Source organism: Salvelinus alpinus, chromosome 6 (genome assembly GCF_045679555.1).
Source record: "Salvelinus alpinus chromosome 6, SLU_Salpinus.1, whole genome shotgun sequence".
Classification (NCBI taxonomy): Eukaryota; Metazoa; Chordata; class Actinopteri; order Salmoniformes; family Salmonidae; genus Salvelinus; species Salvelinus alpinus.
Window position 1 is genome coordinate 8148890 of NC_092091.1, and position 13933 is coordinate 8162822.

Below are 13933 nucleotides of genomic sequence, written 5' to 3' on the forward strand. Positions count from 1 at the left end.
ACTGTTTACTGCTGTTCAAATGACTGTTTACTGCTGTTCAAATGACTGTTTACTGCGGTTCAAAGGAATGTTTACTGCGTTTCAAAGGACTGTTTACTGCGGTTCAAAGGACTGTTTACTGCGGTTCAAAGGACTGTTTACTGCTGTTCAAAGGACTGTTTACTGCTGTTCAAATGACTGTTTACTGCTGTTCAAAGGACTGTTTACTGCGCTTCAAAGGACTGTTTACTGCTGTTCAAAAGACTGTTTACTGCGCTTCAAAGGACTGTTTACTGCGCTTCAAAGGACTGTTTACTGCTGTTCAAAGGACTGTTTACTGCTGTTCAAAGGACTGTTTACTGCTGTTCAAAGGACTGTTTACTGCTGTTCAAATGACTGTTTACTGCTGTTCAAATGACTCTTTACTGCGGTTCAAAGGAATGTTTACTGCGTTTCAAAGGACTGTTTACTGCGGTTCAAAGGAATGTTTACTGCGTTTCAAAGGACTGTTTACTGCGGTTCAAAGGACTGTTTACTGCGGTTCAAAGGACTGTTTACTGCTGTTCAAAGGACTGTTTACTGCTGTTCAAATGACTGTTTACTGCTGTTCAAAGGACTGTTTACTGCGCTTCAAAGGACTGTTTACTGCTGTTCAAAAGACTGTTTACTGCGCTTCAAAGGACTGTTTACTGCGCTTCAAAGGACTGTTTACTGCTGTTCAAAGGACTGTTTACTGCTGTTCAAAGGACTGTTTACTGCTGTTCAAAGGACTGTTTACTGCTGTTCAAATGACTGTTTACTGCTGTTCAAATGACTCTTTACTGCGGTTCAAAGGAATGTTTACTGCGTTTCAAAGGACTGTTTACTGCGGTTCAAAGGACTGTTTACTGCGGTTCAAAGGACTGTTTACTGCTGTTCAAAGGACTGTTTACTGCTGTTCAAATGACTGTTTACTGCGGTTCAAAGGACTGTTTACTGCGGTTCAAAGGGCTGTTTACTGCGGTTCAAAGGACTGTTTACTGCTGTTCAAAGGACTGTTTACTGCTGTTCAAAGGACTGTTTACTGCTGTTCAAAGGTCTGTTTACTGCTGTTCAAAGGACTGTTTACTGCGCTTCAAAGGACTGTTTACTGCTGTTCAAAGGACTGTTTACTGCTGTTCAAAGGACTGTTTACTGCTGTTCAAAGGACTGTTTACTGCAGTTCAAAGGACTGTTTACTGCTGTTCAAAGGACTGTTTACTGCTGTTCAAAGGACTGTTTACTGCTGTTCAAAGGACTGTTTACTGCTGTTCAAAGGACTGTTTACTGCTGTTCAAAGGACTGTTTACTGCTGTTCAAAGGACTGTTTACTGCTGTTCAAAAGACTGTTTACTGCTGTTCAAAGGACTGTTTACTGCGCTTCAAAGGACTGTTTACTGCTGTTCAAAGGACTGTTTACTGCTGTTCAAAGGACTGTTTACTGCTGTTCAAAGGACTGTTTACTGCTGTTCAAAGGACTGTTTACTGCGCTTCAAAGGACTGTTTACTGCTGTTCAAAAGACTGTTTACTGCTGTTCAAAGGACTGTTTACTGCGCTTCAAAGGACTGTTTACTGCTGTTCAAAGGACTGTTTACTGCTGTTCAAAGGACTGTTTACTGCGGTTCAAAGGACTGTTTACTGCTGTTCAAATGACTGTTTACTGCGGTTCAAAGGACTGTTTACTGCGGTTCAAAGGGCTGTTTACTGCGGTTCAAAGGACTGTTTACTGCTGTTCAAAGGACTGTTTACTGCTGTTCAAAGGACTGTTTACTGCTGTTCAAAGGACTGTTTACTGCTGTTCAAAGGACTGTTTACTGCTGTTCAAAGGACTGTTTACTGCGCTTCAAAGGACTGTTTACTGCTGTTCAAAGGACTGTTTACTGCTGTTCAAAGGACTGTTTACTGCTGTTCAAAGGACTGTTTACTGCAGTTCAAAGGACTGTTTACTGCTGTTCAAAGGACTGTTTACTGCTGTTCAAAGGACTGCTTACTGCTGTTCAAAGGACTGTTTACTGCTGTTCAAAGGAATGTTTACTGCTGTTCAAAGGACTGTTTACTGCTGTTCAAAGGACTGTTTACTGCTGTTCAAAGGGATGTTTACTGCTGTTCAAAGGACTGTTTACTGCTGTTCAAAGGACTGTTTACTGCGCTTCAAAGGACTGTTTACTGCTGTTCAAAGGACTGTTTACTGCTGTTCAAAGGACTGTTTACTGCTGTTCAAAGGACTGTTTACTGCGCTTCAAAGGACTGTTTACTGCTGTTCAAAGGACTGTTTACTGCTGTTCAAAGGACTGTTTACTGCACTTCAAAGGACTGTTTACTGCTGTTCAAAGGACTGTTTACTGCTGTTCAAAGGACTGTTTACTGCTGTTCAAAGGACTGTTTACTGCGCTTCAAAGGACTGTTTACTGCTGTTCAAAGGACTGTTTACTGCTGTTCAAAGGACTGTTTACTGCGCTTCAAAGGACTGTTTACTGCTGTTCAAAGGACTGTTTACTGCTGTTCAAAGGCCTGTTTACTGCTGTTCAAAGGCCTGTTTACTGCTGTTCAAAGGCCTGTTTACTGCTGTTCAAAGGACTGTTTACTGCTGTTCAAAGGACTGTTTACTGCTGTTCAAAGGACTGTTTACTGCTGTTCAAAGGACTGTTTACTGCTGTTCAAAGGACTGTTTACTGCGCTTCAAAAGGCTGTTTCAACTAATGACACAAATGACTATTTGTAGTTTTAAACAGGCCATGCTGCCTGTTGCTTAACAGTGAACACAGTACAGCATCATATGTAACACGTTCAGTGCTTCCAATGAGATCAAGGCTTCTTTCATGTTAGCACTTCAGTTACGTCCCTAATGGCACCCTATTCCCTTTATAGTGCACTACTTTAGACCATGACCTATAACACCCTATTCCCTATCTAGTCACATGGCTACCCGGACTATTCACATTGCCCCCCCCTCCACACCACTGCCACTCTCTGTTGTCATCTATGCATAGTCACTTTATTTAACTCTACCTACATGTACACACTACCTCAACTAACCGGTGCCCCCGCACATTGACTCTGTACCGGAACCCCCCTGTATATAGCCTCCACATTGACTCTGTACCGGAACCCCCCTGTATATAGCCTCCACATTGACTCTGTACCGGCACCCCCCTGTATATAGCCTCCACATTGACTCTGTACCGGAACCCCCCTGTATATAGCCTCCACATTGACTCTGTACCGGAACCCCCCTGTATATAGCCTCCACATTGACTCTGTACCGTAATACCCTGTATATAGCCTCCACATTGACTCTGTACCGTAACACCCTGTATATAGCCTCCACATTGACTCTGTACCGGAACCCCCCTGTATATAGCCTCCACATTGACTCTGTACCGGAACCCCCCTGTATATAGCCTCCACATTGACTCTGTACCGTAACACCTTGTATATAGCCTCCACATTGACTCTGTACCGTAATACCCTGTATATAGCCTCCACATTGACTCTGTACCGTAATACCCTGTATATAGCCTCCACATTGACTCTGTACCGTAATACCCTGTATACAGCCTCCACATTGACTCTGTACCGTAATACCCTGTATATAGCCCCACCCCCCTGTATATATTGTTATATTTTACTGCTCCTCTTTAATTACTTGTTACTTTTATCTCTTATTCTTATCCTTATTTTTAAAACTGCACTGGAAACAGGGGGAGGGACCTACCTGGGACCTGTCCAATTTACAACGTTAATGCCCTAATGAACACTACCCGGTCTAGCTAATCCCAGTTGATGTTTCTAGGAGTGACAGTCATGAGGCAACCCCTTACATTAGCTGGGAGTGACAGGCATTAGGCAGCCCCTTACATTAGCTGGGAGTGACAGGCATTAGGCAGCCCCTTACATTAGCTGGGAGTGACAGGCATTAGGCAACCCCTTACATTAGCTGGGAGTAACAGGCATTAGGCAGCCCCTTACATTAGCTGGGAGTGACAGGCATTAGGCAGCCCCTTACATTAGCTGGGAGTGACAGGCATAAGGCAGCCCCTTACATTAGCTGGGAGTGACGGGCATTAGGCAACCCCTTACATTAGCTGGGAGTGACAGGCATTAGACAGCCCCTTACATTAGCTGGGAGTGACAGGCATTAGGCAGCCCCTTACATTAGCTGGGAGTGACAGGCATTAGGCAGCCCCTTACATTAGCTGGGAGTGACAGGCATTAGGCAGCCCCTTACATTAGCTGGGAGTGACAGGCATTAGGCAGCCCCTTACATTAGCTGGGAGTGACGGGCATTAGGCAGCCCCTTACATTAGCTGGGAGTGACAGGCCAAAGAGTGATTCGGGTTTGATTTCAGCTCATAAGGCAGCGCCTACATTAGCAGTCTTTGCCAGGACATACAATGAACATGATTCTGGCCTACAGGGATGATCACTGAGGCTTGTTTGGCCCTGGTTTGCTAAGGTTGGCTAATCCCTGTTGACGCCCCTGGGGAGTCACAGCTATAAGGCAGCGATATACATTAGCAGCATTTGCCAGGCCATTCAATGAACATTCAGGTTTTGCCTATAGAAATACAATTATTAGATAATGACTAGATTATATTTCTATGGTCTTGTTCTGGTTGGCTAATTCCAGGCTGTTAATGTCTCTAGGAGTGACAGGGCAGACAGAGGGACGACAGTGGTAGGAGGCAGGTAGCCTAGCGGATAAGAGAGTTTGGGCCAGTAACTGAAAGGTCACTGGTTTGAATCCCTGAGCCAACTAGGTGACAAAAAAAACAATCTGTTGATGTGCCATTGAGCAAGGCACTTCACCCTAGTTGCTCTGGATTGTCTGCTAAATGAGTGGCAGGGGGCTGTTCCACTGTGATGTGAATACTACAGTCTGTAATTAACAGACATTGATCTAATTAACCACATGCTGTGCTCTGTCAAACTTCAATCCACTGAGATTTTGTCTTGCTCACACTGAAAAATCGGTGTTGGGGGGGGCGTACTCCCTCTGTCGGTCCACGTGCCCTTGAGCAAGACACTTCACCCTAATTTGCTCCAGGGGCGCTGTACAACTATGGCTGACCCTGTAAAACAAACACATTACACTGAACCTATCATTTAAAAAATATATGTATTGGCTTTCACACTGAAATATTTTTAAACTGCATAGCTATTGTGTGGGTGATGTAGGCTCCTTTCATTGTGTTTAATAATCACCACTCATCAACTCCCCTGTCAACCACACAACAACAGCCAGTAAGGCATGACCAATCAATTAACAACTCCAACAATTTTAACCACACAACAACAGCCAGTAAGGCATGACCAATCAATTAACAACTCCAACAATTTCAACCACACAACAACAGCCAGTAAGGCATGACCAATCAATTAACAACTCCAACAATTTCAACCACACAACAACAGCCAGTAAGGCATGACCAATCAATTAACAACTCCAACAATTTCAACCACACAACAACAGCCAGTAAGACATGACCAATCAATTAACAACTCCAACAATTTCAACCACACAACAACAGCCAGTAAGACATGACCAATCAATTAACAACTCCAACAATTTCAACCACACAACAACAGCCAGTAAGACATGACCAATCAATTAACAACTCCAACAATTTCAACCACACAACAACAGCCAGTAAGACATGACCAATCAATTAACAACTCCAACAATTTCAACCACACAACAACAGCCAGTAAGGCATGACCAATCAATTAACAACTCCAACAATTTCAACCACACAACAACAGCCAGTAAGACATGACCAATCAATTAACAACTCAATTAACAACAGTAAGACATGACCAATCAATTAACAATTTCAATATGAACTGCTACTCACTTAATAATCCACTGTATTTTGGGTTGTGTATTTGTACCTATAATAAACTCGTTCTTATATAGCGGGTGATTACATCAAAAGTGTTAACTGCATGTTGATTGGCAGTGTGCCTGGCTCACCTAATCCTGTAATTACACCAATCACCATGTTACACAGCTGCAGGAGCAACACGAGGTGAAACATGTTTTTTATTTATTATCATTGCCATCAAGTGGCATTGGACCAGGGCCAGGTCAAAAGGAAGCCTGCCAGTAAAAACAAGTTCAAGTCCGTCACCTATACAACCTGTGTTCTGTGTCAGTCTAAAGAGCTGCCTTTAGGTAGGCTACTTGCTGCTGGTGAACCCACTTCAAATTTTGCATACATTTGCCCCAATAGATCGACAGACGATGCAATCGCCATCGCATTGCACACTGCCTTATCCCATCTGGACAAGAGGAATACCTATGTAAGAATGCTGTTCATTGAGTATAGCTCAGCATTCAACACCATAGTACCCTCCAAGCTCATCATTAGGTTTGGGGCCCTGGGTCTGAACCAGGACCTGGGTCCTGGACTTCCTGACGGGCTGCCCCCCAGGTGGTGAAGGTAGGAAACAACACCTCCACTACACTGATCCTCAACACAGGGGCCCCACAAGGGTGCATGCTCAGCCCTCTCCTGTACTTCCTGTTCACCCATGACTGCGTGGCCTCGCACGCCTCCAACTCAATTATCCAGTTTGCTGACGACACAACAGTAGTAGGCCTGCTTACCAACAACGACGAGACAGATTATAGGGAGGAGGTGAGGGCCCTGGCGGAGTGGTGCCAGGAAAATAACCTCTGCCTCAACGTCAACAAAACGAAAGAGCTGATCGTAAAAACAGCAGAGGGAGAATCCACATCGACGGGGCCGCAGTAGAGAGGTTGAAAAGCTTCAAGTTCCTCGGCGTACACATCACTGACCATCTGAAATGGTCCACCCCACACAGACAGCGTGGTGAAGACGGAGCAACAGCGCCTCTTCAACCTCAAGAGGCTGAAGAAATTCTGCTTGGCCCCTAAGACCCTCACACCGCAAGGCTCTCCAGAGGGTGATATGGTCTGCCCAACGCATCACCAGGGGCCAGGGGCGGTTCTAGCTTGTATTGCTCCCTGGACGAACCCCCCCCTTCAGACATTTGGAAAAACACAAATAAATAACCATAACATTTAAAACGATATAAATATAAAAATATATACAAAAATAAGAATCATAAATATCAAAAAGAAGTAAGAAAGACAAATAGAAACAAATGTGTTGATTTGGCCCTCGAGCATCAATACATTACCCATCCCCCAACACTGTCAACCAAGAGTCAAGACTAAACCAGTTCACCTTGGTGGTGTGCAGACTGGTTTTATATTATTCTTAACCATTTCACACAAACCAGAAAAAAATGCAACAATATGTCTGTGAAACTATATATTTCACAGTACTATGAATGAATTGTGGTTTATTTGGTAGCATTTCGTAGTGTGACTGATTTGATTAATTGCAACTATCAGCCAACATCCCAAGTATTCTCAAATTGCCAACATGGGTTGAGGTCAATTCAGAATTGAACTCAATTCAAACAATGGAAGCAGAATTTTAATAGAATTTGAATTGAAAGATGTAGAATTTAATTCAAACCTGTTCAACTAAGACATGAAACATGAAAGTCTCATTCATTTGACAAATATTTTATCAAAAAGATATGCCACTTATTAATGCAACAAATACACACACCATTCAAATATTAGTTTGCTAATAACTCAAAGATGTCACACAGTATTTTTATTTGTCATGAGATGTTAGATTCCCTTCCATAATGCAGTATTCGATCTAATGCATTCTGGGAAATGTATTCTGATATTTAAAAACATTAAGGGAATAATTGATTATTGTAGACAACCCACAACATGATCTTGGAATATTTCCAGACCACTTTAATTATTTAACATTGTTTTAAGAGTATACGTTTTTAAAATGAAATGTTTTAACCTTACGCTACGTGGTATTGGTAACCTGTAAATGATATCAAAATAAACATTACTATGGTGATGTGTTGAATAAATAAGCTATTTGAATTTCATTGAATCAAATTCTACTTCCTTTAATTCAAATTCTATTCAAAATTCTGATTCCCGTGGGGTGTGGCCAATTAAAATTCCAATTGAAATTCTATAATTTAATTGGAATTAAAGAGCAATTCACAACTCAATTCAGAACTGACCCAAACCCTGCTGACAACATCCCAGGTATTCTCAAACCGCCAGCGTCCCAGGTATTCTCAAACCGCCAGCGTCTCAGGTATTCTCAAACCGCCAGCGTCCCAGGTATTCTCAAACCGCCAGCGTCCCAGGTATTCTCAAACCGCCAGCGTCCCAGGTATTCTCAAACCGCCAGCGTCCCAGGTATTCTCAAACCGCCAGCGTCCCAGGTATTCTCAAACCGCCAGCGTCCCAGGTATTCTCAATCCGCCAACGCCCCAGGTATTCTCAAACCGCCAGCGTCCCAGGTATCCTCAACCCGCCAGCGTCCCAGGTATTCTCAAACCGCCAGCGTCCCAGGTATTCTCAAACCGCCAGCGTCCCAGGTATTTTCAAACCGCCAGCATCCCAGGTATTCTCAAACCGCCAGCGTCCCAGGTATTCTCAAACCGCCAACGTCTCAGGTATTCTCAAACCGCCAACGCCCCAGGTATTTTCAAACCGCCAATGCCCCAGGTATTTTCAAACCGCCAACGCCCCAGGTATTCTCAAACCGCCAATGCCCCAGGTATTCTTAAACCGCCAGCGTCCCAGGTATTCTCAAACCGCCAACCTCCCAGGTATTTTCAAACCGCCAATCTCCCAGGTATTCCTACCTGTCAATCTCCTAGGTATTCTTTTTATAATTTTTTAGGAATGAGGCAGTTCAACTCCTTTATTTATTTGTTTTTTAGTTGTTTGTATTTTTATTAGCTAGGGCAGTAAACGACTGACAGGAAAGGTATGAGGAGACAGGAGAGAGTGTGTTAGAATAGCAATGGGTGGAATTCAGACCCACTCTCGTACCGGTACATAGAACGCCAATCATCCCAGGCCACACCTCCCAAGTATTCTAACCAAACTAACTGCCAACATCCCACTCAGGTATTCTATTCTCATGTCCAGGAGTAGCCTGCTGGTTGGCGCTGTCTTGCTAAGTGTGACAATGGCCATAGAAGTATGCAAGACAGCACAGACAGATCTGGCACCAGAATAGTCCAGGAGGTCTCAGCCCAAAGACCTGCTGGACACATAATGGTATTCAAAATCAGACACATTTTTCTCTGTTTGCTCACAGGCATCGTTTAAATCAACACACCATGGACTCTCATGTCCAAGAGGTTCTGGGTACAAAGACCTGTAGTACTTTTTTCACACTATTGTTCCAATCTGAACCATAGGCCAACTGTGCTGTCCTATGATATTTTCTTTTTCACATTGTCCTTTACGGCACTGTTCCAGGAACCATTGTCGATGCTTTACTAGGCCAATGCAGTACAGCTCAGCTTGACTTGGCTCAGCTCAGTAGTGTGAAAGGGATATGGGAGTCATGATAGGATGCAGACAGCTTCCTTTGTTTGCTGACAATTAGGAGGTTAATGTAGGCTCGTGGTTATTGGCCTGGTTTTAAATGCCATCTGTCAAATCAGAGGATTCATTGGTCAATATTTCTTCCTGCCTACCTCACTGTTAAAACAGTCTCCTGCTGAGGAGCTCCCTGAGGAGTCCCTAGGGAGTGGACTAGTCTACCGTCTCAAGGTCACTCTCACACAGACCCTCTCCACATCACATGGCTAGAGACACTATCAATCTCCATCTCAATCTCTCATTCATTCATAATTTGAAAAACATATCCATCATTGTGCTTAACGTCAACTGGAGAAGGACTATATACATGTATAGAAACGGTTAGGTATGTGGACAGTAGAGATATCTCTTTCCTACTCACCCGTGCGTATTTAGAGGAGTAGGGGTCTTCAAACAGAGCCCACATGCGTTTCTGCCAGCGGCCCCAAACCCCCCCTGCCTTGGCATCTGGAGAATCCCCCTGTGCCAGCCTCCTTGTCATCTCATCAGCCTCATCACCAACCCCGTCCCCCTGGTCGGCTGCAATCTCCGGGTCTGGATCATCGTTACCAGTCAGGTCGAGCAAGGCCCCCCCGCCGAAACTATCAAGTGCCTCTTCCGCCTCGCGATGCTGGCTATAGGTCATCCAACAACACGGCTCCACGTCCGTCTCGTCGATGCCCCAGAAGGCCAGTTCCTCCTCATACAGTGGTCCGCAGACATCGGCAGGGCAGTGCAGTTTACCCGTCCGGTAATAATTAAGGATATGGGCGAAAACACCCGGGTGGCGGTCGAAGAAGAATTCCTCATGTTTGTCATCCCAGTCGAAGTGGCTAGGCGCGTCGGGTTCGGCGAGCCAGGATAAGCGGGTACCGGGCAGGGTACGCAGGGTACCGCGATAAGTCTGATGTTTGATACCTCCCACGTTAATCACAATGCGATCCTTCTCGTCGCTCAAGCCCATTGCGTCCCTTAGGCATGTCTCCAGTAAGTTCCCAGCATCACAACGACAACTCTATGAGCACCGCACGCCTCAACGGGAGGGAGGGAGTAAGAACGCTCGCAAGTGCAACACATGCACACCCGGGATTAGCAGGGGGGGGGGGGGGAGAGAGTAGGATGCTATAGGAAACAGAACAATGCACAAAATAAATCTGCTGCTTCTATTACAGGCTACAGACCCTCAAATAATACACGTATAGACCTAATTTAGCACATGTGCCCACTGATGATGCCAGATGCTCCAACGGTTCTCCAACCTGTCACGGAAATCAATCACCAACCAGACCTACTGGAGGGAAAACATATAATTGCAAAAAAAATGATTGTAGTCAATGGCTTCCCATAAACAATGGACGTCACCTCGCAGTGGTATAATTCCGATAGACAAAGATGATGATATAATTGTTTTTTTTCTTCTTTTTTATCCAAATCCAACACAATGACTCTCCTCCTGTTGTGGTGGTTTTGGTGGAACCTGTTTATGACATCGACGGGCAGTAAGGTGACTGCTGTGCCAAGGGTGACTGCTGTGCCAAGGGTGACTGCTGTGCCAAGGGTGACTGCTTTCCGTGGTTCTGAAAGGACAGCACCAGTCTCTCCCTCTCTCCCTCCTTCTCTCCGAGACACCCTCCGTGCTATTCAGACTGCTACCCGTCCTCTCATGTATCTACTGTCGCTTACCCCTTCCCCAAAAGAACACAGAAAAATCCAGTTTTCCGTTGAACGAAACCGATAGCTGTAAAGATCAAACGCCGCGCCTTCTATTCTCACGCAGGTGTCTGTGAGTGACTGTGTTTATCTTCAGGCGGTAATTGTTGTTTCCATGTATGCATTTGACGGACCGATGCCTGTGATTCCCTCGTGCTTAGAGCCTGCAGGAGGGCGAGCAGTCAACCGTGTTCACGGGTGTGAAGTCTCAAGAAGAAAAACGACGGAAGGCAAGAAGGCACGCGCACGTCCTATGTTCTCTTTATTTGTGTGCTCGCGGTGGGTAAGGATTCTCTTTAGAATTGTCACGAACTCGGAACAGCGTTGGTTCTGGAAACACCGTGGAAGAAGAAGAGGAGGAAGAAGAAGAGGGAGTAGGACTGTCAGGCTAGAGCCTCACGAAATGTCCCTAAAAAAAAACACCACCGAAAATACAAGCTAACAATAATCATTGTTGACAGCTGGTTCCCTCCCTCCCTAGTTTTACCTCGTCTCAGATGACATGGAGCATGCCAAGTCATAACCATTGTTTTGTTTTAACTGTCAGTCACGGAGTTCATGCGTTCACTAGTTTGTTTGCGTTGTTTGCCAGCGAGGCAGCCCCACCCCTTTTCCATCCTTAAAGTTCTTTATTTGTTTACAGTCGCCTTAAGTATTTTTGGACCATTGTCCAAACCGACAGTCTGACATCGTCAATAGGTTTTATTTTGAGGGTTTGCTGGATATGACCCCTTACATCATTAGGCGGAACGCCCCAATCCCATCCTACATCAAACAAGTAAATAAAATGTATGCATTTGAATCAAAATCAAACTTTATTTATAGATCAACTTTCGTACAGGGAATGCGTTTCATAGTGTTTAATGAAATATTACGCTCCCCCCCCAAAAAATAGAATGTAAATGAATATAAACAAAAAAACAGAGAGCTTATGGAAATGTGTTCCCTTTTTTTATACAACGTGATTTTGTATGAACAGAGACAGACAACCAGTGGTGCCACAACGGTCTCGGATTTCAATTCCCTCTCTCCACCAAATGGTAAGAGGCTATATAAAATCGTTATGATGTCATTATGACCATTGCCAACAGAGAGTGGTATTGCACATGAACACTGAACAATAATGTAAACGCAATATGCAAACATTTCAAAGATTTTACTGACTTACAGTTCACATAAGAAAATCAGTCAATTGATATAAATTCTTTACGTCCTAATCTATGGATTTCACATGACTAGGAATACAGATATACGCATTTGTTGATCACAGATACCTTTTAAAAAAAAAGGCAAGGGTGTGGATCAGAAAACCAGTCAGTATCTGGTGTGACCATTTGCCTCATTCAGCGCGACACATCTCCTTCGCATAGAGTTGATCAGGCTGTTAATTGTGGCCTGTGGAATGTTGTCCCACTCCTCTTCACTGGCTGTACAAAGTTGCTGGATATTGGCGGGAACTGGAACACGCTGTCGTACAAAACGATCCAGAATATCCCAAACATGCGCAATGGGTGACCTGTCTGGTGAGTACGCAGGCCATGGAAGAACAGGGACATTTTCAGCTTCCAGGAATTGTGTACAGATCCTTGCGACATGGGGATGTGTATTATCATGTTGAAACATGAGGGGATGGCGGGGGCTGAATGGCATGACAACGGGCCTCAGGATCTCGTTACGGTATCTTTGTGGGTTCAAATTGCAATCGATAAAATGCAATTGTGTTCATAGTCTGTAGTTTATGCCTGCCCCATACCATAATCCCGCTGCCACAATGGGGCACTCTGTTCACAACGTTGACATCAGCAAAACGCATTGCCCAGTGAAGTCGATTTTATTTACGCTCATGAAACATGGGACCAACATTTATTTCCCTGTAGGCTACCTCAGTCATCTTAGTGCTTCCTCAATATTACAATGACATTGCACTAGGTGTGCGAACTCGAATGTGTAGCAACCCAAAAGTTGCATGTTTGAATCTCATCATGGACAATTTTAGCTACTTAGCAACTACTTACTACTCTTCAGATACTTTTCTACTACTTAGCATGCTAGCTAACCCTAACCTTAACCCTAACCCCTAAACCTAGCTAACGTTAGCCACAACAAATTGGAATTTGTAACGTATACACTACCATTCCAAAGTTTGGTGTCACTTAGAAATGTTCTTGTTTTTGAAAGAAAAGCAATTTTTTTGTCCATTAACATCAAATTGATCAGAAATACAATGTAGACATTATTAATGTTGTAAATGACTATTGTAGCTGGAAACGGCAGATTTTTTATGGAATATCTACATAGGTGTACAGAGGCCCATTATCAGCAACCATCACTCCTGTGTTCCAATGGCACGTTGTGTTAGCTAATCCAAGTTTATCGTTTTAAAATGCTAATTGATCATTAGAAAACCCTTTTGCAATTATGTTAGCACAGCTGAAAACGGTTGTCCTGATTAAAGAAGCAATAAAACTGGCCTTCTTTTGACTAGTTGAGTATCTGGAGCATCAGCATTTGTGGGTTCAATTACAGGCTCAAAATGGACAGAAACAAAGACCTTTCTTCTGAAACTCATCAGTCTATTTTTGTTCTGAGAATAGACTGGCTATTCCATGTGAGAAATTGCCTAGAAACTGAAGATCTCATACAACGCTGTGTACTACTCCCTTCACAGAACAGCACAAACTGGCTCTAACTAGAATAGAAAGAGGAGTGGGAGGCCCCGGTGCACAACTGAGCAAGAGGACAAGTAGTGTCTAGTTTGAGAAACAGAT

The 13933-nt window shown here is 44.0% G+C and overlaps 1 protein-coding gene across 4 annotated transcripts in view; it reads right to left on the bottom strand.

The window, feature by feature from the left end:
• kcnc1b (potassium voltage-gated channel, Shaw-related subfamily, member 1b) overlaps positions 1-11749 on the bottom strand; it is a 73497-nt gene extending 61748 nt beyond the window's left edge. For all 4 annotated transcript variants that reach the window (XM_071405239.1, XM_071405238.1, XM_071405237.1 and 1 more), the window contains exon 1: positions 9838-11749. In XM_071405239.1, the coding sequence (XP_071261340.1) occupies positions 9838-10419 (582 nt within the window). In that variant the 5' untranslated portion in view covers positions 10420-11749. The remainder of the gene's footprint in view (positions 1-9837) is intronic.
• Between the last annotated feature and the right edge of the window lie 2184 nt (positions 11750-13933).